Below are 25,680 nucleotides of genomic sequence, written 5' to 3' on the forward strand. Positions count from 1 at the left end.
GTTGATTAAAAACCACCAATCTCACAAGCTAACTAAATAAAAGACCACTAGTTAAAATGTTCGTTAGAATTTTTTTTCAAAGCAAAAAAAAAACAAACATTTAAATCCCGAAATCTGAGAAACAAAATCGAATTGCGCATGCGATCATTCAACATTCGATAATGCCACTACTTTCTGTTATGTGATAATCCATCATGATAATGATGATTCGGCGTGTGTTATGCGTTATGCGTAAATTGATGAGTGTTTTGATCTGGTAATTCTGTTATTTTTGTTTTGTTTATTTTTGATTTTTTTTTGCGTAATCTTTGATTCAATCTATTGATTGTATGTGTGTGTGTGTATTTCGTTAATATTTTTCTCTAATTTTCCATTTGATTAGTTTATTTAGATAATAAAATTTGTGATGATTCATTGATATTCTTCGAAAATGCAAAATATTAACTGACAATTTTTGAATTTCGAAACGTAAAAAATCATTTGAGCATCATGGATACCGTTATAAAATCGGCATCAACATCGCAACAATCAAAATATGATTGTGATCCATATATAATATCAACAATAATTTCACCAACATCATCATCATTATCAACGGATACAACAACAATGAGATCAGTATTTACACCACCATCGATATTATATTCACCACCATTAAAATCACCCACACAATATTATCGTTATCGAACAACACCTGAATGTTCGGATCGTTTTATACCAATACGTGAACCACATAATTGGAATTTACGTTATAATATGATAAAAGAAACAACAAGAACATCAATGATGCGTTATAAACAAAAAGATTCATCATCACAATCATCATCATCATCACCAACAGGCCCAGCAGCAACAACAACAACAGCAACAATGAATGGTCAAACAGCAACAACAACAAATACTGTTGGACAAGGAAATGTTGTTGGCCATAATGGAACGGGTAATAATATCGGTACGGTTCCTGGCAGTAATAATAACAACAATAGTTCAGGTCAATCAGATATGTTTCGTAATGGTCTTGCATATCAATGTTTATTGAAAAATGAATTATTAGGAGCTGAAATTGAAGATATTAATGAATATAAACAGATTGAAGAACGTAAAGTATTAACACCATTAATGAATCGCAATGTTTTTCGGGTAAGTAATGTTTTTTTTCAAATAATAAAAAATGAATGATCGTTATTATTTTCTGTTTCTGCTTTTTTTAAAAAATAAAGTTTCGTACACGTGAAATACGTAGCGAACCAACAAGTCCTTATTCATTATCACCAATAAGTCCAAAAAGTCAAAAAATGTTACGATCACCAAGAAAAACAGCAAGAAAAATATCTAAAATGCCATTTAAAATATTGGATGCACCTGAATTACAAGATGATTTTTATTTAAATCTTGTTGATTGGTCATCAACAAATATATTAAGTGTTGGTCTTGGTTTTAGTGTTTATTTATGGAGTGCATGTACAAGTCAAGTAACACGTTTATGCGATTTTTCATCAACCGGTAATTCAATCACATCAGTCTCATGGTCCGAAAGGGTAAATAATTAATTAACGAATTTAGTTTCTTTTTTCAATTGAAAAATTCTAATTATCATTAGGGACATTTGGTCGCTGTCGGTACACAACGCGGGTTCGTGCAAATTTGGGATGTAGCTGCATTAAAATGTATCAAACAATTTGATGGTCATTCATCACGTGTTGGTTGTTTAGCATGGAATGGTGATTCATTATCAAGTGGTTCACGTGATCGTTATATAATTCAAAGAGATATTCGTTCATCATTATTAGCTGAACGTAAATTACTTAGCCATCGACAAGAAGTTTGTGGTTTAAAATGGTCACCAGATAATCAACTATTAGCATCTGGTGGTAATGATAATCGAATATTTATATGGAATCAATCATCAAATCAGCCGGTTCAAACATATACTGAACATTTGGCTGCTGTAAAAGCAATTGCATGGTCACCACATCATCATGGTTTATTAGCAAGTGGTGGTGGTACTTCAGATCGTCATATTAGATTTTGGAATACATTAACCGGACAGCCAATACAATGTGTTGATACTGGTTCACAAGTTTGCAATCTAGCATGGTCAAAACATGCATCCGAATTAGTTTCAACACATGGATATTCACAGAATCAAATTCTTGTTTGGAAATATCCATCATTAGTTCAGTTGGCTAAATTAACTGGCCATACATATCGTGTTTTATATCTTGTAAGTCATTTTTTTGTTGTTGTTATAATTGAAAATCAATAATCATTTTTTTTCACCAACTTTTCCATATTTAGGCAATGTCACCGGATGGTGAATCGATTGTGACCGGTGCCGGTGATGAAACATTACGTTTTTGGAATGTATTCTCAAAAGCACGATCACAAAAAGAAACAAAATCAGCATTGGATTTATTTTCAACTATTCGTTAATTAAGAAGAATAACAACAAAAGAAGAAAAAATAATATATATTTTTAGCATAAAAATCATCGTTATCGGTTAAATCAAATCATATATTATATAATACACATTGTCTCTAGTTTCCAACAAAAACAAAAACAAGCACACACACATTTGATGATATTCTTTAATATATATTGTCTAAAAACTTTCTTTTTTTTCGATTCAAAAAAATTTTCAAAACAAAAAAAAATATCAAATTAAATAATGATTCAATCAAAATTTTATTCTAAAGCTATTTTGTATATATTTGGGTTCAATGTTTGTCACTATAGTGATTCGAAGTCTCGCTCGCTTAGCACGGGTAATATTATAGTCATTCTTCAGATGATCAAAGTTGGTTATTGATCAGGATAACAAGGATTCAAGAATTTTTCAATCGTTTCCTTTATTTAGAATTATTTTAATAATGAAATATGATTATGAATGAAACAAATTTTTTCAAAATTGATTAAATAAAACAAATTATTATGCAAATTTTTGTTAGAATTTTTTTATCATCATTGATTTCATAATCGAGTATGTTTGGATGTTATACGCATTGAATTTGATGAACGTTTTGGTGTTGGATGACGAATTGTGTTTGTCGATGTTGTTGTCGTCGATGATGATGATGGACGTTGATTAGATTCGATTCGAACTAATGGTTTTTTTGTATAAACCGATGTTAATGATACATAATCAGAAAGATTATCATCATCGTCGTTATCATCATCATTCGAATTGGTAACAATTGAACGATTTGATGATATTGATCTATTAATGATTGGTATTCGTGATTGTTTATTACCAGTTGTTGTTGTTGAATTTTGATTCTGTAATGAAATTAATTGTTCATATACTGATGCTAAATATTTTACACGTTTTCGACGTATATTTTCATCATCATCTTTATCATCTTCATTAGCTTGATCATCATTATCATCATTGTTGTTGTTGTAATTACGCAACGGCGTTGGTAATGATCGTATCATTTTCATTGGTAATCGAACATCAGTATTATTAGCATTATTATTTCGATGATTTTCTTTGCCATCAATACGTTCCGGTATTGTTGTCATTGGAGCTTGTGTATGATAAGCACGTGATAACAATGTAGATGATATGATTGAATTGGAACATGAACGAATTGGTGTCGGAAGACGTGGTTTTTTCTCTTGATGATCATGATTTTCCAATTTTGACGCAACAGTAGTTGTAGGTGTAACAATAGCAATCGGTAATTTTGTCTGATGAAATGTTTGACTTGGTCGTCGTTTAAAAATTAATGTCGATTTTGAATTATTACGTCCAATTGGTGATACAGGCAATTCGGAAATTGTTTTTTCATCCAACGGAACAATTGATCGTGGTGACATTGAATTATCATCAACTGATTTTTTGGAAGTTTTTGGTGTACTATTTGGTGCAGTAGTAGTAATAACAGGTGTTATCGATGATGATTCGGATACAGATGATGGCGATGATGATGATGAAACGCGACGTTTACGTTCACTATTTGGTGTCATCATTATTTTTTTAAACAATGATTTTAATCCTTTATCCGTTGATTTTTTAATCGATGCTGATTTTTTTAATGATTGTTTAATAAGTTCTTGTTGTTTTTTATCACGTTTTAATAGATTTTTTGGTGTGGTAGCCGCCGATGTTTTAAGATGATTAAATTTTTTCAATTTTTTCTGTATCGATGGTGATTGTGATGCCATTGATTGCATTTGTGCATATAATTCGGCCAACTATTAATCGGAAATTTTGGTTAAAGATAAAATTACAATTTAGAAAAAGAAACAAACAAACCTGTCGTTCAGTATAATCTTTAGCTGAATAATGTTGTTCAGTTGTTGCACAGAATTTGGTTGTTGGAAGTGCCGATAAATTTGTTACACTAATCATATTCTCCGGTCCAGACGTTCGTTTTTGTAGACGAATATGATTGGAAAGATAAATTACAGCATCGTTGATTAATTTTTCAGGTGGTTCAAAAATTAGCCGTACATTTTGTATCATAATCGATAAACATTGTATTGATTCTTGATTGGCAAGAAGCATATTTTGTACAGTATTTGATTGTTGATGTGAAGAATTTGTCGATGATGATGATAATGATTTTGATGTTGTTGTCATTGACCATTGACAACGAAAAATAGATGGTGAAAATATTGTTGCCAAATTTTCAATATTCATACGATTTTGATTCGAATGTTTAGCAATATTATCGAATAATGTTAATAATTCATAAAGAAAATTACGATTCGGTGCCGGTAATAATAATATTAATAAACGTATTGTATCCAATTGTTTTTGTCCGGATTCTAATCGTAATGATTGTAGAAAAAATTTCTGCAATTCATTTGTCAATATTGATTGTGGTAATTCGGATACAAATCTTTTCAATAGATCACAACAATCATGAACAGAATATTTTTGACAATCAATTTCGATTGTTTGTCCGGATGAAATCATTGTACGTAATTCTTGTTGCCGGGATCGTACACCAGATTTACGAAATAAACCTTCTTCAATAATTTGATCTGGTTTGGAAATATAATCAATCAATTGACTAATCGAACATATACCTTCGAATGTAAGTGTAGCACCGAATATTGTAGCCGATTTATCATTATTATTTGAATTATTATTATCATTATCGTCATGATCGATAAAATTCAATTTAAAATCAGCATTTAGTAAACGTGCCAATTCGGTTGCTATCATCGACCGATAAGCAACTACGGATATTGATGATACTTTTTGTAATGTTGGATGTAGATTGATCATCTTTGATGGATTTTTAATTCTGGCAAAAAAAATATTGATTGATTTTTAGACGAGCAAACAAACCAAACAAACCAAAAAGAAAAAAGCTTGCTGAATACGGTTTGAAAATGACGAAACGAGGCAACGAGGAGGAGGAGGATAGATAATTTTTTTTTTTGTTTCATTTAAAAAATCCAAACCGTTTTACACATGCGTAAATCGAAACAATTTTTTTTAGCGCGCGCTCGCGCGCGTTTTTTTTTCTGCTATATTTCGATTTTTATGGCAGCACATAGGCGGCAAATTTTTCAACGGTCAAAAAAAAAAAAGAAAAAATCTTCTGTCTGTCTCTGTCTGTGTGTATGTTTGATTTGTGTTTTTTGAAGCCGTTTTGGAAATTCGTTTTTTTTTTCTATTTTCATTTTGACTTGATCATCGTTATTTTTTGGACGTTAAAGAATTGATTATTGATTGATCTACTGAAAATTAATCATGGCCGAAATTCAAGATAATGAATTGGATTCAACAATTATGAATGATGATAATGATAATGATGATGGATTGAAATCGAATGTTTGGGAATATGAAGCACCACATTATTTTGATTTTAATAAAATGGATAATCAACAATCGAATGATGGTGATGATAATTATTTTTGTAAGTTTGTAAATTGATTTTGTTGTTTTGTAACTAATTTTTTCTTTTTTTTTCGGATACAAAAAGTGGTCAATCACGAATACAATGATGATAATGATCATAATGCCGAATCAAAAGAAAATGTTATGGATGAATCATCACAATCATTTTATCAAACACCGGATTTAAAATTGGCCAAAACAATGTCAAATGTTGTATATGAATTACGACAAACACCATTACGCCGATTACATCAAAATGGTAATCTACCATATCGGGAAACACGGTCAAATGTTGGTGAATTTAATAAACGAAAAAGTTATTCACATCGAAAATCAATGAAAACTATTCGATTTGATAAAGAATTCGAAACACAAACATTTGATTTTTCACAAATGTCTGAAGTATTGGATGGCGTAACAAATGATAATGGTGATAGTGGTCAATTGTCAAATCAAGAAAAGATTACAACAGATACTGTTGATGATAAACAAAATTTATCGGCAAATAACGATGAAACAATAGCTGACAAACCAGATACCAATGGTGCTATTAATGAAGATTTATTGTCCGAAAATGAAGATTTATTATCCGAAAATGAAGAACCGGAAGATAATTTCCATGAAATATCTACTGATGATTTGGAACAGCCAAAATCTTCGATCGTTGATAATGTTAATGAACGATCTGAGATTGATTTAAATCCTGATCAATCATTCAAACGACAATCATATTTGGTTACAAGTCCGGTTGTTCGTATTGTAATTGCTGATAATGAAAAAGAATGTTTACCCGAAAATATAGAATCGACTGATATAATGAAAACACCATCACCAATGAATGAAGCTGAACAAAGAAAATTAAAGATTAAAAATCGTAAACCAACACCAATGTTTGGTATTTTACGTAATAAGAAAAATACCGAAACTACAACGAAAAAAATGGTAACAATAGACAATGATCGTTCACAAAAATATTGGAAAAGATTTTCACGTACATTGAATCAAGATGATGATGGTGGTAATACGAATGATAAAACAGCTATTGATGAACAATCTGATGAAAATGAAAAACCAAAAAATGTTGCTGCTGTTGTTGATGGTAAAGAAAATCGTAAACAAGGTACAATCGAAGATTCGAAGAAAGATGTTACTCCACAACCAAAAAAATCATTGACCACTAATAATATTTCACGTAAATCGTTATCAATGGCTACAATAAATCGATTATCAACATTACCACAACGTATTCTTAGTGAACGTAAATCACAACGTTATATGTCGATGGCCGAACAAACACAACGTTTTTTACATTCAGCCAGACAATATCAACCAAAAGGTGTTTGGCAACGAAATAAATTAACCAAACCACGACCACCACGTTTGTTAACTGCAATTCGTTCTGAATGTCGTCGTAAAATTGAAGCTGAATCAAATCGTATTGCAACATTAACATCATCATCATCGATTGAAACAACTGATTCGGAAGCAACAATTAAATCAGCCAAGCCAATTCCACCGAAAATTCCATCCATCCAACAACAATTAAAAAAACCAATTAAACGTCAATTGACTAAAGCTCGTACACCGATTTTTTGTACTGATTATCGTTCAAAAATCTATCAACTAAAACATCGTAATGATCAACAGGATGGTAATCAACCTGCAGGACAATTTCGTGCACGTCCAATGCCGGATTTTAAAAAAATTCAAGCTCGTGCTGCTGCTGCTGTTGCTGCTCAAGCCATTAATAAAAACAAGAATAACAAAGTGTAATACTGATTTTTCTCGTATCCATCAATCAAATTGGATTTTTTCTGGACTTTTTATAAATTTCTCTATTTCGTCGTTTAATTATCACTTTTCGGGACTTTTTATCTTCCACAATGGACATTTCTTATTGTAATATTAATGAAATTAACAACTTTTTCTAAAAATCATTTTCTACTTTTGACAATAAAAATTTAAAGAGTTTTTTTTCTTGAAAATTTTAAAAATTTTTCTTTTTCATTTCGGTATTTTCCGGTTTGTTTGTTTGTTTGTTTTCATTCGCTACTGGATGGCAGCACTAGTCCAACGTTTTTTTTTCGGAATTTCCTTCGATCGAAATTTTGTCAAACAAAAATGCAAAATTATCAATTTAATTAATTGATTCCTAATCGATTGATTGATTAATTAATCAAAAATCGATAATAGAAAGATGAATTGAATTGAATTGTCAATGGATTCATTCATTTCAATTTCAATTTCAATTTCAGGATTGTCCACCAATTCGAATGTTTTGTTTTTCTCAACGATGAACATTCGAATATTTAGTCTTCGAATCTTTGTCAACTATTTTGAGTAAGAATTCCTTGTTTGTTTACGAATTTTAAAATTATCTTTTTTTGTTCTTGTTTCCATAGATTGATTGGATTTACATTTGGCCGTTTAGATTGGCAACATCGTTATTCATTGATCAAAAGTACGATTCTAATCATATTGTTCATCTATTCATATAGACTCATCTATCAATCATATCAAAATGAATATGATCGACAAGAAATATCGAAAATTACACCAAATTTATTTGGTAAAATGATCGAACAAATCAATGATACATTATTTTTTATATTATTTTTATCATTCTATATATTCTATATGATAAATGGAAAGCGATTAATTCAATTATTTAATTCATCATTATTCGAAGATGTTTATTATCGATCGAACAATAATAATTTCCATCATCAATTCATATCGATTGTGTTTTTGATTGTTTGCAATCTAAATAGTTTATCCATTTATTGGGCATGTAGTCCACAGAATAATAATACAATCATGATGATGAAAGAATTTCAAATAATAACCATATCAAAATGTTTAGAATTTTATACATTAATCATGATCCTAATGAATGAATCATTAACATATTTAGTGGTTGTTTATTATAAATTTGCCATACGGCAAACAATTCAAAAAATATTGAAACAAATTCAATCCAATATTATTGATGAACGAGAATGTTTATCAAGAATTCGATCATTAACAACAATCAACGAAAAATTTAATCAAATTTGGAGCTATCCAATGATTACATTTGTGATTGGTGAAACATTTTATCTAATAATGACACCATTAAGTTATTATTTAAAACAAATATCATTCGCACAATTTATTGTATCAAGTTTACATTTTATTGGTGGTTTTTTTTGGATTTATTTCGATCTAAATATTCGATCATTATTCATTGAGCTTGGTAATGTTTTTCGTTCGAAAAATCATCATCGTCAAGATCAGATAATGATGACAACATTCAGATCAAAAACAATGAAAAAATTATTGAATCAATTAAATCAATCGATGGATAATGATGAAACATCAATGATACGGATTATCGATCAAATTTCCTCACTATGGCAACGATCAAAAATTACCAAACAAATTTATCATTATGAAATGATTGAAATTTATAGTGAATATTTTCATTTACAAATATATAATATTTGTATATTTGATTGGAAATTTTTTCATACAATCATATTGTTTGCATTCAGTTATTTCGTTTTGATCATACAGACAAATTGATTTTTCTTTTTCTTCTTCTTCTTCAAATTTTTTCCAGATGTTTGAAAAAACAAAATCATAATTCAATCTTTTCATGTCCGAAAAAGAACAAGAAAAAAGCCTTTTTTCAATCGAAATTCATAAATCGCAAATCACACAGTGAAAAAAAACCTGAAAATCTGTTTTCGATTTTTCGTTCGAGTCGAACCTCGAACCAAACAAATACCGAATGTAAATCATTAACAAATGTCCATCTGTGTGTCCAAACATGATAATTTCTTTCTTTTTTTTTGTGTGCTGGCCACACCAGTCAAAATTCATTCGAAACGAAATAATAATAAAATATTGATCATATTTGTTTGCATGTTGCTTTTTCTCGAAAATTTACGACAAGAAAAATCAGAAAAAAAAACCAAACGTTCCATCCATCCATCACACCAACGATTGATCAATGGGGAAAAACTCTTTTGTTGTTGCTTGCAATGATTATATTTCCTTACAGGTAAAGATAGAAAAGTAATCATAATAATAGCCAGCAGGTAAAAAAAACGAAAAAAACTTTCAGGTAAAATTTTCAGGTAAGATGATGGACCATAAACACACCATACACCAACCATTTCAACACAAACAAACCTAACTACCTACCTACCAACCAAAAACGTTCGATTCGAACACAAAAGAAAAAGAATTATCCATTATGATCAACAACAACAATGGTCAAGGTTCAAGGTTTTCTTCTTCTTATGCTTCTTGTTTTTTCGTTTTCTAATTTGATTTCGTTTTTTTTTGTCTATCAAACAACAACAATTCTGTCATTTTTTTTCGAATATGAATTGGAAAATTATAATCTTCTTTTCTCGTTTTTAAAGGCGAGAAAAAAAATTGAAATTCTTTTTTTTTTGTTGTTGTTGTTGTGTGTGTTTTATTTCTGGTTGTTGTAAATCGAATTGAATCCGATCATAAATGAAAATGAATCACAAGGTTTTTATTGATTTTTTTAAAAATGATTTTATGATAGCTTTTTTCACCGGCGGGGTGTGCTAATTATCATTAATTTTAGGTCAAATGAATTTGAAACAAAGTTTTAAACAAAATTCTTCAAGAATTTTTGAAATTCGAGAACAACACAAAAGAGTTGTGCCGATTTTTAGTGGCCAAAAATAAAGCTAGCGCAATTTCTGTTTTCGACAAAAATCATTCAATGTCATATTCTCATCATCATCATCAGCTTTTCGGGCGATATAGAGAACACACACCGAAAGAAGAAACAACAAATTATACCAATTTGTTGAATGAATGACACACACACACCATCATCAAAACCAGCAACCAGAAGAACCTATAACGAAAAAAAAATCAGAACCATATTTATGAAAAATTTATGGTAAACTAAATTCATCAAGGACACATCACATGATGATGACATGATGACATTAATTTTATCAAAAAAAAAACCAACGAAATATTCAAACGATGCATATTTCCGACAATATAGGGTTGTTCGTGGAAGAAAAAATGAAAAACAACTTGATCGATATGAAGAATGATGATGATAATATTCCATTCAAGGAATGAATCTGAAGAACTTTGTTTTTTGTTTTTGTTGGATGGGGAAAAAAGGTTGAAGGGTGACTTTTCTTTTCTTTTCTCTTGGCATTTAAACATCTCTGATTGGTTTGGATGTTTTGGAAAAGGAAAAAAAAGGGGATGGCATTCAATGTTTTGATATGCGGTTTTTTAAACAAATTTTTTTTTCGTTGTTTATCATTTTTACCCGCAAATGTCTATGTTTATGTTTGAAATGTTGGTGGTGCTATAGTTCAAACCCGGCTTTTTTTCCCCATAGTTAATAGTTGGTCGGTTACCGCCCGAATTTTTCTTTTTCGTAATCTGAAAAACCCAAAAAAAAAAAAACATTATGGCTGCCAATTTGATGATCAGAAAAAAAAACATTTGACCTTGGACATTCTGACTGATCATGGTGATTGTGCTGATCATGTGCTTTTTTTTCGTTGGCGAAGACCATTCGGCGCATTCGCTGATCCATTATTGACGATGATGATGACCCTTTCCCTCTGCATTTTAATGTTTTCTGTACTGCATTCTGACCGTTTTTTTTTGTCTTCCAAAACACAATATTCTATTTGCTGCTGTTGTTCGGTTTGCTTGCTGTAATAGTAAATTTTCGAGTCGAAGGTTGGCTGGCTTGGTTTGTTTCAATGCTTTGCCTGATGGCTTGTTGTTGTTATTTCCCAAAAAACAAAATTATCGTTCAAGGTTAAATGTAGACAAAAAAACGAAACGAAATTACACTTTTCTTAGGTTTGTTTTTATGATGGACAGAAAAAGCAAAAATTTTTGCTTTTTTTCGGTTGGCAACGGTTCCTCTCTATGCTTGCATGATGAATACACTTTTCACAAAAAATGGCGTGTTTCGTTCGGAGGCCTTCAAATGTTTTACTTTGACTTCAAAATTCAGCTTGTTGTTTTGTTGAAATTTACGAAATTTCGTTCATCAATTTGATTTGTTTACTGTTTTTTTTTTGTTGGTTGGATTGGATTGGGTCGCAAACATATTCTGAGGGAAGATAAGAGGGAATAGAAAGGCAATTTGCAGCCTTTTTGGCAATGATGATGACCGATTTGTCTATAGACAGAAAAGAAATTTTTTTTTGAATGAAAATTTGTTCATTCCGAATTGATGATTTTTCTTTTCGTTTTGGCGGGCTAAAAATCTGAAAAACCAAAAAGAAAAAAGATTTTACATTAATGTCACATGTTTGATGGTAGTGATTTGAGTAAAGTAAAAAACGTTTCAAGGTTTTACCTTTGTTTTTTCTTCTTTGGTTACCACCGTTAACTTTTTTTCTTCTTTTTGTGGAATAATAATTATCATCTGCTGTTTCAAAACGGTCATTGTATTTAATGATGATGATCAAACACCGCGCAACAGATCATCTTCAGTTATCTTGGCAATAATTTTGTAGAAGAAAAAAAAACCATCTGCCATCATGAATGAACAAAGAGAGGAAAGCAAAACTTTTTTCCGGTTACACAAACAAGACCAAAAAAAAACCAATTGAAAATTTTTACCTGAAAAACCTTGATTGAGATTTGAGAAGTTTTTCGTTCGAATTCGAATTCAAACGAAAACAAAAAACTATTTCAACACACCCACAACCGGTTGTCGTTGATTATATTTAGGGTTAAAATGGTTATTATTTTACTCAAGTTTTTGTTTTGGATCCAGAAAAAAAATTTTCAAATTTTTCATTTAAAACAAAATTAATGGCCAAACCCAAACCCAATGAAAAAAATCAATCAAGATTCCCTGTTGTTTTGTTAGATTTGAAATTGAGATTTTCTGATCTGATTTGCATTTTTCAGTTTGGGTCGAGATTCGGGTGTGCAAATGTAAACATACCATAAAAATGTGTGATTTTTATAAGGACAAACAAATGTCAACAAATTTTCATTTTGCCAAATCTGAATTTTGATTACCCCACCACCAAACAAACCAAATGAAAAAAAAAGAACGGTTTGAATAAACCACCGATGATAATGGCCACCACCGTCATTTTTCCAACAAAAAACAAATGTCGGTGTTTCAGGAACATTGCACCACCACTATAATCACACACACAATAAGGTCACATTTTATCAAGGTAATAAGGATCAATATTGGAAAATAGAAAAAGTACAGGATCGGGATTTGACCGATTCAATGATTTTTTTTTCTTTTTAAAAAAAGTTTTTCAAGGATTTTTTCTCGTTATGTGAACAACAATAGCCACGCAATCTTTGGCAAAAATACCCTTCTCCTTTCCTTTCTTTAGTATGGGTTTCTTTAGTTTAGTAAACATTGTGTGTGGAACGATCAACGCTGCGCTTGTTGTATGTTGTTGAGCTTGTTTTCTTTGTTCGAAAATGAAATTCATTCTTTTTTTTTGGAACAATGAAAAAATGCTTTCACACACCAAAATGAGCCAGGTAGCTTGCGCGGTTTTTTTTTGTTGCTGTTGAACAGAAGGAAAACCAAAGTTGAACCGGAACCTATTTATATTTTGGAGAAAAACTATTTCAACAGTTTTCCGAGCAGAACTATTTCGATACAATTAGCTTTGTCAAAAAAAAGGATACATTTGGATTTTGGAAAAAAAAATTGGAATGTTTATTTCGATTTTTCTTTGGTTAAAAATTCATTTGAAAAAAATCACCTAAAAAAAGAAAAAAATAAAAAGATTTTTCGATGATTCAATTCAACTCTAAACAGGCCGGGACTAGTGCAATATTATCGTCTTGTTTTAGAATTATTGCATAATTTTTTTCCTTGCTTTTCTTTCTCAAAATGTTTATATTGATTTCAGATATTTTTCTCGATCGTCATCATCAATGAGAGGATGCAATGAAAGAGAAAAATATTTGAAATTTTCTAAACAAGAAATGGATGGAAAAAAATTTTCTAATCAGAAATATCGCCACTTGTCCAGACCTGCTTATGAGTATCGTAATAAACGATGATAATCAAGATGGTGATGATAAATCAATTTGGATTTTGGAGAATTTTATGCTGTTGTTGTTGTTGCAAGGAGAAAATTCTAAAGAAAAAAAAACACAGAAAAAATTAGAATTGAAATCAAACAAGATGCTTACCTTTCTTTTCTTGGCTGAAAAACTTTGTGTGAAAAAGATTGAACAATGGACAATTGTGAAATGAATCACAGCAATTATTATCATCATCATCGTACTGACGATGGTTGTTTGTCGTCGTCGACGACGTTTGATGGTACAATTTTTTTCTTCTGCACACAACGATCATCGATCGATGATGATTTTTGAAAAGAAAATGAGACATTCGTCATCATCATGGCCATTATATCGTCATAACTTTTATGTTTCTCGTTGGTTATTATTATTGTTTTTTTTTGTCTGCGTGTGTGTAATATGGATGGGGAACTTGTTGCTTGCTTTATTACAAAATGAAGGAAAAAAGTTGAAAAAATTGAATTTTTAAAATTAAAAACTTGAAGAAAAAATCGTAAAAAAACTTCCGGTCAAATGTGAACGGTGATGATGACATTTTGGAAGAATTTTTGATGGCGAAAAAAAAATTCTTGACGAAAAAATCACAGCAAAACAACAATCATCATCGATGATGACAAATGTTGGCCATAAAAAAAAAAATATTCAAAGTGTTGACCTGATGATCAATGTGTGAGAACATGATGATCAACCAACAACCGAATTGATGATGATGATCAAATCGTATTTCGAGGTTAAATTTATATACTTTTTTTTTCTCTCGTCAAAAAAAGAATCGAGACCACCACCACCACCACCATACAATGTAAAAAAAAAAAAGTAAAACACAATTCAAAATTCCATCAATCCCTCCCTCTACCTCTCTCTCTCTCTATCTATCTCTTTGTTGTTGTTGTAAGAAGAAAACCAACAGATCGACCAACGAAAAAATGAATTCACTAAGCGCGCGCGATTTTGCTGTTGTTGTTGTTGTTGAGCACACACATGTGTTTCTTTCTTTCACACTGCGTTGATTATCAATGATCTGCATGCGCAACAATGATTTTAAATACACACAGCATGCATTGAAAATGAAATGAACAAAACAAAAAAACAAAAAATTGATTATTCAGCAAGCCAACCGACAATTTTTTTTTGCTGGATGGCCATGAACAAACTGAAGAGGGAGATGAACAAAAAAAAATGAAAATTTGTATGTTTTATGCGCAACACAGTGCAAGGAGGGTGAGAGAGAGAGAAATTACAATGCTGATTGGAAATTGTGTTTGAGATTTTTTTTTTTTGGCGAACCAAAAAAAATAGCGCAAGTTCTTCTTCTTTTGCCCCGTTTTTTTCGCTATTTTTGTAACAGAAAGGAACAGAGAATTTGTTTTCCCGCTTTTTTTTGTTCGTTTCATTTCAAACAGCAGTTGATGATGATGATTAATACAAGAAAAATATATAACGTCCTATAGACGTTAAGATGGTTCATTTGTTCGTTATTATTTGTTGGCTGCGGTTGTTGTTGTTATTGTTGTCACAATTTTGCAAAGAGAGGAGGGGGTAGTGGTGGATTGTTGTCCAAAAAAAATGCTCGTAAATCGTTGGTGCATATTACAACAAAGAGGTGGGAGGATGGCCAAACACAAAAAAAAAAAGTATTATATGCGTTTTTCTTTTCTTTTCTTTTTTGGTTGTTAAACACAAAAAAATCTCAAAAAAAAAGCTTGCAGGATTTTTTTTTTTCTTTCGATGATTGTGTTGGATTATTTTTCTCGTTGTTTTTCTTTTCAAACTAAGTCAAAATTCAAAATACATAGAATGTTGGCCATGACACAATAGAAAGACTTTTCTTTGATTCCTTCTCTCGAGAGAGAGAATATTCAGGTGTCCAGAAAACGAAGAAATTTTTTTTTAAAGGATTATTTCTCATTTTCGAATGATAATCTGAATCTAAATATTCGATAATTATCTTTCAGGAGAAAGAAAAAAATTGGTAATAAAGGGTAAATCAGGCGAAAAAATCCTGGAACGTTTTTTTTTTTGAAAAATAATAATGATGAAATACTTGGCTGGTTGATTATAACACAAAGAATGTTTACCTTGATTTTTTAAACGATACGACGACGTCGATGATGATAAGTTCGATGAACAATCATTATCATCAACCATTTGAATATCATGATCATGGGAAAGTTTTTTTCTTCTAAAAACATCATCATCGAAATACACATTTATTAAATAGCTAAGAAGAAAAGGAGAAAAGATTTTAGCATCGTCACTTTTTTCTTTTGGTTTTATTATAACCATGTTTCTTTATATAAATTTTACATCTTTATCATTACCATCATTCAGCATTCATCACACCGGAAACTTAGTGATGATGATGATTTAAATAAAACATGTTTTAAAAGGATCAAGCAAAATTGTCTTTAACATCTTTCTCGAACAAGTTACCTTGATTTAAAAAACACACATCTTGATGATGATTCAAACAAAATGTGAATTTTCATGTTTCACAAATGTTAATTAACAAATTCAACACACACACACACACCCATTGCGAAAGATTTATATCAAAATTCATATCATGATTTATTTTCTTTCTTTAAACATTTTATTTTTACAAAAAAACATTGATTTTGATAAGGAAAATCATTGTTTCCTGTGTGTTATGTGGATGTTACATTCGAATTCGAATTCAAATGTAACCACAAAAAACCTTTAGGGTAAAAATAGTTTTTCTGTTTGTTTTGTTGATAATGATTTAATTTTGTGGTTAAAACATTCGATGATAATGATCATACAAATCAGAGAATTGAGATGGCTGATTAAGAAAAAGACTAATGATCATTGACAATGATCATACTTCAAAGGTGATCATCATCCGGTAAAAATGATTATGTTTTTTTTATGATCATTTTGTCCTTGATGGTTAAATAAATGATTGAATTGGATTTTGGCTAACTTTATTTATTTAATTTATTTAAAACAAAAACAAAAAATATCATCAGCATTTTGAAAGGTAAATTATTTACAGGAATGCATTTAGTTTAGTTTAGTTATATTTTTGATTAACAAATAAAAGTAAAGAAAATGAAATTTTCTACAAAAGATCCCATAATTTATAAAGCATTGAATTTCGTTTACAAATATCATATGCAGTATCATTAGCATTATTCAATAAACTATGATCAACATCCGGATGATATAATAAATATTCAATTAATTTTTGATTAGAATTTGCACGTGTTACAGCTAAATGTAATGGTGTATTACCACCATTTGTTTGTACATTGATTTTAGCACCATAAGCTAATAATATTCGAAGGATTTTCGTTCGTCCCCATTGTGCAGCCGAATGTATTGGTTGCCATTGATCATTAGTTAATGCCGAAATATTTGCACCATTCTTTATTAACCATTTAACCATTTGGATTTGATTTTGATAACAAGCACGATGTAATGGTGTATAACCATCAGCATCTTTTGCATTGATTAAATCCGGGTCAATTTTTTGAAATTGTTTCATTAATTTTATTGAACCTTTTTCAGCTGTTTCGAATACATTCAACATTTGACCATCGCAATCACCATCATCATAATTTGGTAAACGTAATTGATAAATAGGATCATCTAAATTTTCATTCGAATCATTTGGATCAATTTTACTATCAAAATCTTCATCATCAATATTATAATCTTTTTCACCAAGATCAAATGCTCCAAGCATATTTTTATTTATTTTTGTTTTTTAAAATTCAAATGGATTCCACAATCGAATGTTTTTGTTATTGTTGTTGATACATGCGAGAAATATTCTGTAAATCAATTCTTTTTTCGGAGAAAAACTTTCCAAGAAATCGAAAAAAGGTCGAATCCTTGTTTTGATTTTTTTTTTTGTTTTGTTTTGTCTTCGTTGTTGTTCGGATTTTTTTTTCTGATTTTTTTTGAAGTCTTAATCAAAATGCTCGATATACCGGACATTCGTTTCGATGTTAATCATCTACCATTTCGATCATTCATACCACAGATTCAAAAAGAATATATTAAAGATCCGGAAAATTATAATAAAAAACGTGATTTTCTAATCAATTATTTCTATTCAAAACCAGATTATGCTGTACCGCATGAAAAATTATTTTATAGTACATGTTTTGGTTTAAAAGCTGGTACTATTTATGGTACATTTGAAGTTTGTGCCGCTGAATTAGGACGATGGAAACCATCGATCATAATGTTTGCTAAACGTGTATCATTGCTTAGTATGTATTTGAAATTTCTTTTCTTTTTTTTAATGTCAATTTTTTAAAAAATCAATGTTAGCTGCATATTTTGCAACGTATGGTGCTGTATCAAATGCAGCGGCTAATTTACGTGGCCAAAAAGATGATCTTCTTAATCATGCTATCGGTGGTGGATCACTTGGTTTTATCTATGGTTATATGGGTAAGTTTTGTTTTGTTTGTTTCTGGATCAAATTATTAATTTTTTTTGTTGGAATTTTAAACAGCAAAATCATCTGCAGCCGGATCAATAGCCGGTGTTAGTTGTGCATTAATAGCAATGGCATGTAAAACATTTTCACAAAGCAATAGTTATATATTTCATCCGGATATGGAAAAACTTCAAGAACGTGGTAGTATTTATGGTAATCCTGATTTAAGATTTTTCCATGATCAAGAATTAAAAGAACGAAGACAACATTATCTACTCGAAGATGCATAGAAAAGTTTATTATTTCAATCAAACATTATTAATCAATTCATTCAATGAAACAAGCAAACAAACATTGCAATTTTAAAAATTTTAGATGAGAAAATAAAATGAAAAATTTCAATCGATTGATTTTTATTTTTTGGCTGTTTTATTGCTTCGATAATGATCGTAATGTTCGATCAAAACGTTCAACAAATTGATCAACATGACGATTTTCAAATGTTAATGTTGTACGAAAACGTAATGTAGCCGTACCGCTACCACCACAATGTACACCATTTTGATGTAATTTACGAATTGCTTGATCTCGTAATTCCGGTGTTGAAAAATCAATTGCACAAAATGTTCCCACACCTCTTGCATTCATCAATATTGATGGATATTGATTTTGTATTTGTTCCAAATGTTTTAAAAGATAATCACCCGTTTCTTCAATACGTTTTAATAGATTTTCTTTTCGTACAACTTTTACCACTTGATCTAAAAGTAATAATTTTGATGGATCACCAAGCCATGTATTAAATATACGATATGGTTTATCCGGACGAAACATTGGTCGATAATAAAAACCACCAATCAACATTTTTTTACTAAATGTAACAATATCAGGTGGTTGTTCCATTTCAAAATGTTCATGTGCCCAATATTTACCGGTTGGACCACCACCAGTTTGTACTTCATCAATAACCATTGCAACATTATATTTTGTACAGATTTTTCTTAATTGTTGAAAAAAATATTTTGAACCATGATAATCACCACCTTCACTTTGTATTGGTTCAATAATCATACCGGCAACCGGTTTACCATTATGGCTATATTTTTCAATTAGATCTTCAACCATTGTTAAACAACGATCATCTTCACGTTGATTATAATCTAAATAATCATTTAATGGATATTTATAACGTGGAAAATTTGCAATTGGCCAATCAAATGCAGGTATATCTACTTTATGTATTGCTTTTGAATGTGTACAACTTTTTTTTTGTTGAAAAAAGAAAAACAAAACAAAAATTGATTTATGAATTTTGATTATAAAAATCAATCAAAGAAAAAATTACCTCAAAGCTCCGAATGTACGTCCATGAAAACCACCCATAAATGACATGATACTTAATTTTGGACTTCCTGGTTGTTCATTTGTCATACAGGTACGCATATCTTCTTCGGTTGGTGGTTGACCACGTTGCCATGTTCGATAATAAAAACAAACAACTGGATAAATGATTTTCGAACGGCAAAAAAAAAAAATATCGATGCAATTAAATTTTGGGAAAAAATGATAATGATATGGTTGACTATTTTTACCTTTTAATGCATTTTCAACCGAACAACTACCACATGCCATTGTTTGAATTTCATTTAAACCTTTTGGTGCAATTGAAAGTAATGCTGAATGTAATTGATCATTGAATGTTTTCGGTGGTAGTATACCGAGTGCAGGACGATTAATAAATGATGATATATTTTTTGGATCTTTAACCGCTTCGATCAATGCTGGATGATTATAACCAAGCGGTATTGATGATATTTGACTATAAATATCCAAATAAGTATTACCATCAACATCAACTAGATAATTTCCAATGGATTTTTCATAATCAACAAACAATTGTATAGCACCTGCATTTTGAATTTTATTTAAATCATCAATTAATTTTCGTGATTTTGGGCCAGGTATTTCATTGGTTATGATTTTTGGTTCGTTTGGTTCATTTAGTACATAATTTGTTGTCGTCGATGATGATGATGATGATAATAATCGTTGAATTATTGATCGTTGATGACCATTGAACATCGAACGAAGTGATCGTTGAATCGAAGGATGATACATTTGTGTGTGTTTGTGTGTGCGTGCGTTTTCAAACGGAAGACAAATGAATCAATTTGGCAGAATCTATGTTTTTGGGCAAACCAAAAACCCGAAAATAATGATGATGATGGAGCAAATATAAAACGTAGACAAAAAAAACGGTCACCTTGATTTATTCAAATTGATTTGAGAATTGCGTCTGAGTATTTTTTTTCGACAAGGTTCCAGAGAACTGTGTCCGTGAATCAAAAATGTGAAAATGACAGAAAACAGTTGGATAACCAGCAAGACAGAAACAAAAAATCGATGCTATATAATCCAAGAGATGCTGATATGATATGATATGAACCAAACAAACAGACACGCGCTCATTCACTGATTTATCTTACTGATTTACTTTGTATTATCATCAAAACAAAACGTGATGAATAAATTAAAATGTGTAGAAAAATGAAACATTTTTTTCTTAATCGATTTGATGCTAAAACGAAATTTGAGCCACACTTCAATCAATCCAATTATCATATAAGCGTAAACATTGAAGATGGTGAAGAAAATTTCCCAAAAAAATCACACCATCATATACAATGGTGATGATAAAATCTTTCCGATAAAAGTTTATTTTTCTTTATTCATTTTATATTCAAGTTCAAGGATATAAAATTGTTGTTGTTGCTATTCATTGCCATTGGATTTTGATTGCCATTGATCATTGGAAGAATTTTTTTTCTTTTCGAGAAAAAAAAATTATTTCATTGTTGGAAAATTAGTTGCCGATACAAAACCCGTTGAATCTTGTTCACGCCATAATTGTGTTATGGTTTTCCATTGTGTATAGAAATGAATTCCCTGAAACAAAAAACAAAATTAGAAAACAAAAATTAAAGGTGGAAACCAGAAAAAAACAAATACTAACAGCTTTCCCCGAAAAATTTAAATCACCCAAAAATGATCCACGTGAACCGGTAAATGAAAACATTGATAATGGAACTATTTAGTAGGACCACAAAAAACAATTAGAAAGAAATTATCGAATGATGAGCGTAATTAGTTTTAGCTTTACCTGGAATTGGTACATTAATTCCAACTTGTCCAACATCAATTTCATTTGTAAATTTTCTTGCTGTTGCACCATTATTTGTAAAAATAGCTGTACCATTTCCATATGGATTACGATTAATTAAATCGATTGCTTCATCCAATGTATCGACAGTTAAAACAACTAAAACTGGACCAAATATTTCTTCACGATAACATTTCATTGATGTTTTTACATCGGATAATATTGTTGGTCCAACAAAATTTCCTTGTTCAAAATTTGGTACTTGAATTTGTCGGCCATCAAGTAATAATTGAGCACCTTCATCAACACCACTTTGTACCAATGAACAAATTCGTTGTTTAGCTTGTGGTGATATAACTGGTCCAAGATCAGCTTCTGGATCCATACCATTACTAACTTTTAATTTTTTTGCTCGTTCAACTAAATCTGGTAACCATTCACGAGATTTTCCAACAAAAACAGCCGTCGACAATGCCATACAACGTTGACCAGCAGCACCGAATGCAGCACCAATCAATTGATTTAATGTATGTTCTTTATTAGCATCGGGCATTATAACACCATGATTTTTGGCACCCATATTTGATTGAACACGTTTACCATTACGACAACCACGTTCATAGATATATTTTCCGGCTTGATCTGAACCAACAAATGATATGGCACGTATATCTGGATGATCGCAAATAAAATCCACAGCTTGATGTTGTCCATGAATAATATTGACAACACCTGGTGGTATACCAGCTTCTTCCATCATTTCCATCAATATCATACATGCACCTGGATCACGTTCCGATGGTTTAATAACACAAGTATTACCACAAACTATTGCCAATGGTATCATCCATAATGGTATCATTGCAGGAAAATTAAATGGTGTAATACCGGCAACAACACCCAATGGTATACGATATGAATATGTATCCATATCACGACTAATTGATGGCATTGTTTCACCTTGTAATAAACTTGTTACACTACAAGCATGTTCAACAACTTGAAGACCACGCAATACATCACCTTCAGCATCTTTCATTGTTTTACCTTGTTCATGTACAATACTTTCAACTAAACGTTTCTAAATGTTTCAAAAAATCAAACCAAAATTAGTTCAAGGATTGATTATTCAAAAAAACAAAACAAAACTTACAGTATTTTTCTGTATAAGATTCTGTAAACGAAACATTGTTTGTTGCCTGGTTAGAATCGATGTTTGTGACCATGTTTTAAATGCTTGTCGTGCAGCATTAACAGCTGCATTCATTTCATCAAGTGTTGATTTTGGTACCTGTGTTATTACTTGATTTGTAGCCGGATCATGTAAATCGATCCATTCTTTTGATTTGGAATCAATAAATTTTCCATCAATGAATAATTTTGTTTTTGGCTATTTGAATTCCATAAGAAAAAATTGTTAGTTTTTTTTCTGTAAAAAATAATTCTTTACTTACAATCGATGATGAAAGTGAACGATGAATATTCAATGATAATGATGATCTAATCGAATCATTTTGTAAATGTTGACGAAGTAATGAATTACCAATAATTAATCGACGATATGACATTTTAAATTTTAAATTTTTAAATGATTTTTTTGAATAAAATTCTTAATAGTGAATCAAACGAAAGAAATTATTGCCATTCGAAAAAAAAGTGACATTGATATTTGATGATCGTTATTTTATGGCCTGATCAGTTTTTTTTCGATTGAAATCAATCAATTGAATTCAACAAGAAACATCCAAAATCAGGTTTTTTTGATGATTCCGACTTGTGTTTATCTTATCAAAAATGTAGTTTTTCTGTCATGGATTAAGGTTGCCATCTAACGGTCATTTGAATCTTTATTTTATAATTTAAAATCTTTTGATTCATTTTTACAAATTTGACATTTACAATGGAAAAAATATTGATCCAATAATAATTGTTGTCGTTGTTTGTAATCAGCCGAACGATAATTAATTCCATAACAATTAAAAATTTGTTCATTCGAACGAATCGTTCGATTCGAACGTATGAAACATTCGATTCCATTTTTAAAGATAATTTGAATATTTGGATCACAGCTATGATTTAATAAAGATAATGATGGATAAAAAGCTGTTGCTATCGGAATAGAACAATCATTAGAATCGGGAATCATTATGGTATGTGAATTAAAAATCGTTTGACAAAGATGACGAAAACAAACATCGATAAGAATTTGTTTTAAATGTTTGATTTTCAATGTTTGATATCGATTTTTTCGAAATAATAATTCAATAATTAATGTTGCTGTCATACGATAGAAAAAAATATCTACAGGATTCATTTGATTTTGATGAGTTTTTAATGAAAATAATGCATGATATGTTGATTTGCTGGTGGATGATGATGGCTGTAAAAATGGTTGCAAATTTTGTTCAATTTCTTTTGATGATTTATTCAGCGAATCTTGATAAATATCAAGAATTAAATCGACATCAGTTTTGGCCATCAAACAATAAACCAAATGACCGATACCAAATTGCCAAAGAAATGGTAGGAATGAACATTCATATTGATGATATTGTTGCCAGGAATTTTTTCGACATTCATTACTACAATATGCAATAATTGAACATTTTGAACAACATTCAAATTGATCAATTGTTGATAATTGACGACAACAATGATGACAATATTTACATTCAAAATGTGGTAATAAAACATGAACATATGGATGTTCAATAAGAATTAATTCATTCGATTCAATTGATTTATTGTTGCCTGCTCGAACATAACGACCATAATGATTATCGTACGAAAGACAAACTTTTGATGAAAATAAACCAATTTTTTCGGGGATTTTTTCATTTTCACTGCTTGCAATCGGTTTTTCTGTCGAATCAAAAATCTTTGGTTTTGAAAATTCAATTCCAAACATATCGGATATTTGTCGAGCATCATCCAAACGATTCAATCGTAACAAACATTCAATCTGTCGATTTCGTAATTTTGTTTCAGATTTATAATTTCCATAACCATTATCGATTGCCATCTGTATATCCAATATGGATAATTCATATCGTTCAAGTTGAAAATTTACTGCCGAACGATTTCCATATGCCAATGGTAATGAATCATCATTGGAAACTGGTGCATATTGCAATGATTGGCTATACAGATAAAGACATTTATTCCATAAACCACGAACATAACATTCATTTCCTTTCAAACGATATTCATAAGATTTTTTCGAATTTTTTCGATTAATTTTCAAACATTTTTCAATCAATTTACTATTGTCGATATAATCATGACAGATTTTAATCATATGATCGGGATTTCGATCTGTATCAAATAATTTATCATTATTTAAATTGATTTTACATTCATTTTGGAAAAATTCTTTTTCAAAAAATGTTTGGACAAAATAAAACCAACCAAAATTTTCATCGTTCATTATCGGTTTCGAATAAAACAAATAAAGATTCGATTCTGTTTCAACACATGTTACATGAATGTGTTAAAACAACAATAAAAAAAATGACAAACATGTAACGTATGAAAACGGCATTTTTTTCTAAAGAATTCGAATATTTTGGAAAAAAATTTGTTCGAATTTTTCTAAAATTTAATTAAATTGATTTTTGGATTTAAATATGAAGAAAGTTTTGAGTGAATTTTGTGTTTTCAAAATTTTTTTTTTTTGTTGTGTTTCTTTTTGCGAATATTTTGAGTTTTTCCCAATCGCTACATTTGTTTCCGAACACCATGCATCATCAAATAATCAACATTATTATAATGTTTATAATTATCGATCAATGTACAAAAACATTACAAAATCCAGATGTTAAATCACAATTAATATCATGTGGTAATAAATATTTAGAACAAACAATTGGTCTATCGTTAACTGAAAATCATTTATATCAATTCCTATATATTAATGATACAATCAAAATTATTCAATATAATTATAGAAAATTGATTAAAAATAATGATAAATATGATTATAAATTAAATATAATTGATGGTCATATAATGTTAAATGGATTATATGATATAATACCCACAAATATTGTTGAAAAATTAATGTCAATAATACAATGGAATGGTAATAATACTAATGAAACTACAAAACCATTATTAAGTATATCAATGTCTATAAATAAAAATGGTAAAATACATATTTA

The 25,680-nt window shown here is 30.1% G+C and overlaps 9 protein-coding genes and 1 long non-coding RNA gene across 11 annotated transcripts; 4 read left to right on the top strand and 6 right to left on the bottom strand.

Annotated features, from left to right (window-relative positions):
• Positions 1 to 125: 125 nt before the first annotated feature.
• Positions 126 to 2,696, top strand: fzr (fizzy and cell division cycle 20 related). 2 transcript variants are annotated; one of them, XM_075824220.1, is made up of 5 exons: positions 126 to 256; positions 383 to 1,140; positions 1,221 to 1,538; positions 1,601 to 2,224; positions 2,299 to 2,696. In XM_075824220.1, exons 2-5 carry the CDS (start codon positions 490 to 492, stop codon positions 2,431 to 2,433), a joined length of 1,728 nt encoding a protein of 575 aa, XP_075680335.1. In that variant the 5' UTR covers positions 126 to 256; positions 383 to 489; the 3' UTR covers positions 2,434 to 2,696. The 2 variants fall into 2 exon arrangements, with proteins under 2 accessions (XP_075680335.1, XP_027201347.1); XM_027345546.2 differs by lacking the exon at positions 126 to 256 and having other exon boundaries at positions 293 to 1,140.
• Positions 2,697 to 2,825: 129 nt separating this feature from the next.
• Positions 2,826 to 5,354, bottom strand: LOC113795336 (uncharacterized). The gene is made up of 2 exons (XM_027345535.2): positions 4,260 to 5,354; positions 2,826 to 4,198 (listed from the first exon to the last, which is right to left on the bottom strand). The coding sequence occupies exons 1-2, from the start codon at positions 5,238 to 5,240 to the stop codon at positions 2,972 to 2,974; spliced, it is 2,208 nt and encodes a 735-aa protein (XP_027201336.2). The 5' UTR covers positions 5,241 to 5,354; the 3' UTR covers positions 2,826 to 2,971.
• Positions 5,355 to 5,581: 227 nt separating this feature from the next.
• On the top strand, positions 5,582 to 7,830 carry LOC113795358 (uncharacterized). Its single transcript, XM_075824218.1, has 2 exons — positions 5,582 to 5,877; positions 5,944 to 7,830. Exons 1-2 carry the CDS (start codon positions 5,712 to 5,714, stop codon positions 7,629 to 7,631), a joined length of 1,854 nt encoding a protein of 617 aa, XP_075680333.1. The 5' UTR covers positions 5,582 to 5,711; the 3' UTR covers positions 7,632 to 7,830.
• Positions 7,831 to 8,128: 298 nt separating this feature from the next.
• On the top strand, positions 8,129 to 8,788 carry LOC142646111 (uncharacterized). The gene is made up of 3 exons (XM_075824212.1): positions 8,129 to 8,198; positions 8,261 to 8,509; positions 8,773 to 8,788. Exons 1-3 carry the CDS (start codon positions 8,152 to 8,154, stop codon positions 8,786 to 8,788), a joined length of 312 nt encoding a protein of 103 aa, XP_075680327.1. The 5' UTR covers positions 8,129 to 8,151.
• Positions 8,789 to 13,548: 4,760 nt separating this feature from the next.
• Positions 13,549 to 14,807, bottom strand: LOC142646114 (uncharacterized). Its single transcript, XR_012847109.1, has 3 exons — positions 14,055 to 14,807; positions 13,894 to 13,999; positions 13,549 to 13,618 (listed from the first exon to the last, which is right to left on the bottom strand). It is a non-coding gene; the product is annotated as an uncharacterized LOC142646114 (long non-coding RNA).
• Positions 14,808 to 16,920: 2,113 nt separating this feature from the next.
• LOC113795438 (ankyrin repeat domain-containing protein 49-like) lies at positions 16,921 to 17,753 on the bottom strand. The gene has a single exon (XM_027345623.2). It carries the CDS (start codon positions 17,653 to 17,655, stop codon positions 17,029 to 17,031), a length of 627 nt encoding a protein of 208 aa, XP_027201424.2. The 5' UTR covers positions 17,656 to 17,753; the 3' UTR covers positions 16,921 to 17,028.
• Positions 17,754 to 17,810: 57 nt separating this feature from the next.
• Positions 17,811 to 20,717, top strand: LOC113795427 (uncharacterized). Its single transcript, XM_027345612.2, has 3 exons — positions 17,811 to 18,187; positions 18,249 to 18,371; positions 18,436 to 20,717. The coding sequence occupies exons 1-3, from the start codon at positions 17,890 to 17,892 to the stop codon at positions 18,648 to 18,650; spliced, it is 636 nt and encodes a 211-aa protein (XP_027201413.1). The 5' UTR covers positions 17,811 to 17,889; the 3' UTR covers positions 18,651 to 20,717.
• On the bottom strand, positions 18,639 to 20,478 carry Gabat (4-aminobutyrate aminotransferase). The gene is made up of 3 exons (XM_027345577.2): positions 19,953 to 20,478; positions 19,706 to 19,859; positions 18,639 to 19,621 (listed from the first exon to the last, which is right to left on the bottom strand). The coding sequence occupies exons 1-3, from the start codon at positions 20,476 to 20,478 to the stop codon at positions 18,790 to 18,792; spliced, it is 1,512 nt and encodes a 503-aa protein (XP_027201378.2). The 3' UTR covers positions 18,639 to 18,789.
• Positions 20,718 to 21,061: 344 nt separating the features above from the next.
• Positions 21,062 to 23,234, bottom strand: LOC113795369 (putative methylmalonate-semialdehyde/malonate-semialdehyde dehydrogenase [acylating], mitochondrial). Its single transcript, XM_027345566.2, has 5 exons — positions 22,975 to 23,234; positions 22,674 to 22,910; positions 21,521 to 22,601; positions 21,374 to 21,447; positions 21,062 to 21,306 (listed from the first exon to the last, which is right to left on the bottom strand). The coding sequence occupies exons 1-5, from the start codon at positions 23,086 to 23,088 to the stop codon at positions 21,205 to 21,207; spliced, it is 1,608 nt and encodes a 535-aa protein (XP_027201367.2). The 5' UTR covers positions 23,089 to 23,234; the 3' UTR covers positions 21,062 to 21,204.
• Positions 23,235 to 23,362: 128 nt separating this feature from the next.
• LOC113795237 (protein-lysine N-methyltransferase SMYD4-like) lies at positions 23,363 to 24,962 on the bottom strand. The gene is made up of 2 exons (XM_075824221.1): positions 24,929 to 24,962; positions 23,363 to 24,835 (listed from the first exon to the last, which is right to left on the bottom strand). The coding sequence occupies exons 1-2, from the start codon at positions 24,945 to 24,947 to the stop codon at positions 23,373 to 23,375; spliced, it is 1,482 nt and encodes a 493-aa protein (XP_075680336.1). The 5' UTR covers positions 24,948 to 24,962; the 3' UTR covers positions 23,363 to 23,372.
• Between the last annotated feature and the right edge of the window lie 718 nt (positions 24,963 to 25,680).

This window comes from Dermatophagoides pteronyssinus, unplaced genomic scaffold, assembly GCF_027571235.1.
Source record: "Dermatophagoides pteronyssinus isolate colony J.1.1.1.1 unplaced genomic scaffold, Derpt_VIB-CSIC_2022.12 sq0056, whole genome shotgun sequence".
In the NCBI taxonomy this organism is placed as follows: Eukaryota; Metazoa; Arthropoda; class Arachnida; order Sarcoptiformes; family Pyroglyphidae; genus Dermatophagoides; species Dermatophagoides pteronyssinus.

Excerpts from the sequence above, each read along its gene's own strand:
- fzr (XM_075824220.1), top strand. The coding sequence starts at position 490 with ATGGATACCGTTATAAAATCGGCATCAACATCGCAACAATCAAAATAT. Across the intron at positions 1,539-1,600 it reads CAGTCTCATGGTCCGAAAGG|GGACATTTGGTCGCTGTCGG; the intron begins GTAAATAATTAA and ends AATTATCATTAG. Across the intron at positions 2,225-2,298 it reads CATATCGTGTTTTATATCTT|GCAATGTCACCGGATGGTGA; the intron begins GTAAGTCATTTT and ends TTCCATATTTAG.
- LOC113795336 (XM_027345535.2), bottom strand. The coding sequence starts at position 5,240 with ATGATCAATCTACATCCAACATTACAAAAAGTATCATCAATATCCGTA. Across the intron at positions 4,199-4,259 it reads AAGATTATACTGAACGACAG|TTGGCCGAATTATATGCACA; the intron begins GTTTGTTTGTTT and ends TCCGATTAATAG.
- LOC113795358 (XM_075824218.1), top strand. The coding sequence starts at position 5,712 with ATGGCCGAAATTCAAGATAATGAATTGGATTCAACAATTATGAATGAT. Across the intron at positions 5,878-5,943 it reads TGGTGATGATAATTATTTTT|TGGTCAATCACGAATACAAT; the intron begins GTAAGTTTGTAA and ends GGATACAAAAAG.
- LOC142646111 (XM_075824212.1), top strand. The coding sequence starts at position 8,152 with ATGAACATTCGAATATTTAGTCTTCGAATCTTTGTCAACTATTTTGA. Across the intron at positions 8,199-8,260 it reads ATCTTTGTCAACTATTTTGA|ATTGATTGGATTTACATTTG; the intron begins GTAAGAATTCCT and ends TTGTTTCCATAG.
- LOC113795438 (XM_027345623.2), bottom strand. The coding sequence starts at position 17,655 with ATGCTTGGAGCATTTGATCTTGGTGAAAAAGATTATAATATTGATGAT.
- LOC113795427 (XM_027345612.2), top strand. The coding sequence starts at position 17,890 with ATGCTCGATATACCGGACATTCGTTTCGATGTTAATCATCTACCATTT. Across the intron at positions 18,188-18,248 it reads TAAACGTGTATCATTGCTTA|CTGCATATTTTGCAACGTAT; the intron begins GTATGTATTTGA and ends AATCAATGTTAG. Across the intron at positions 18,372-18,435 it reads TTTTATCTATGGTTATATGG|CAAAATCATCTGCAGCCGGA; the intron begins GTAAGTTTTGTT and ends AATTTTAAACAG.
- Gabat (XM_027345577.2), bottom strand. The coding sequence starts at position 20,478 with ATGTATCATCCTTCGATTCAACGATCACTTCGTTCGATGTTCAATGGT. Across the intron at positions 19,860-19,952 it reads GGTTGAAAATGCATTAAAAG|TTGTTTGTTTTTATTATCGA; the intron begins GTAAAAATAGTC and ends TCATTTATCCAG. Across the intron at positions 19,622-19,705 it reads CGTACATTCGGAGCTTTGAG|TTGTACACATTCAAAAGCAA; the intron begins GTAATTTTTTCT and ends ACAAAAAAAAAG.
- LOC113795369 (XM_027345566.2), bottom strand. The coding sequence starts at position 23,088 with ATGTCATATCGTCGATTAATTATTGGTAATTCATTACTTCGTCAACAT. Across the intron at positions 22,602-22,673 it reads ATCTTATACAGAAAAATACT|AAACGTTTAGTTGAAAGTAT; the intron begins GTAAGTTTTGTT and ends TGAAACATTTAG. Across the intron at positions 21,448-21,520 it reads AATTAATGTACCAATTCCAG|TTCCATTATCAATGTTTTCA; the intron begins GTAAAGCTAAAA and ends CCTACTAAATAG.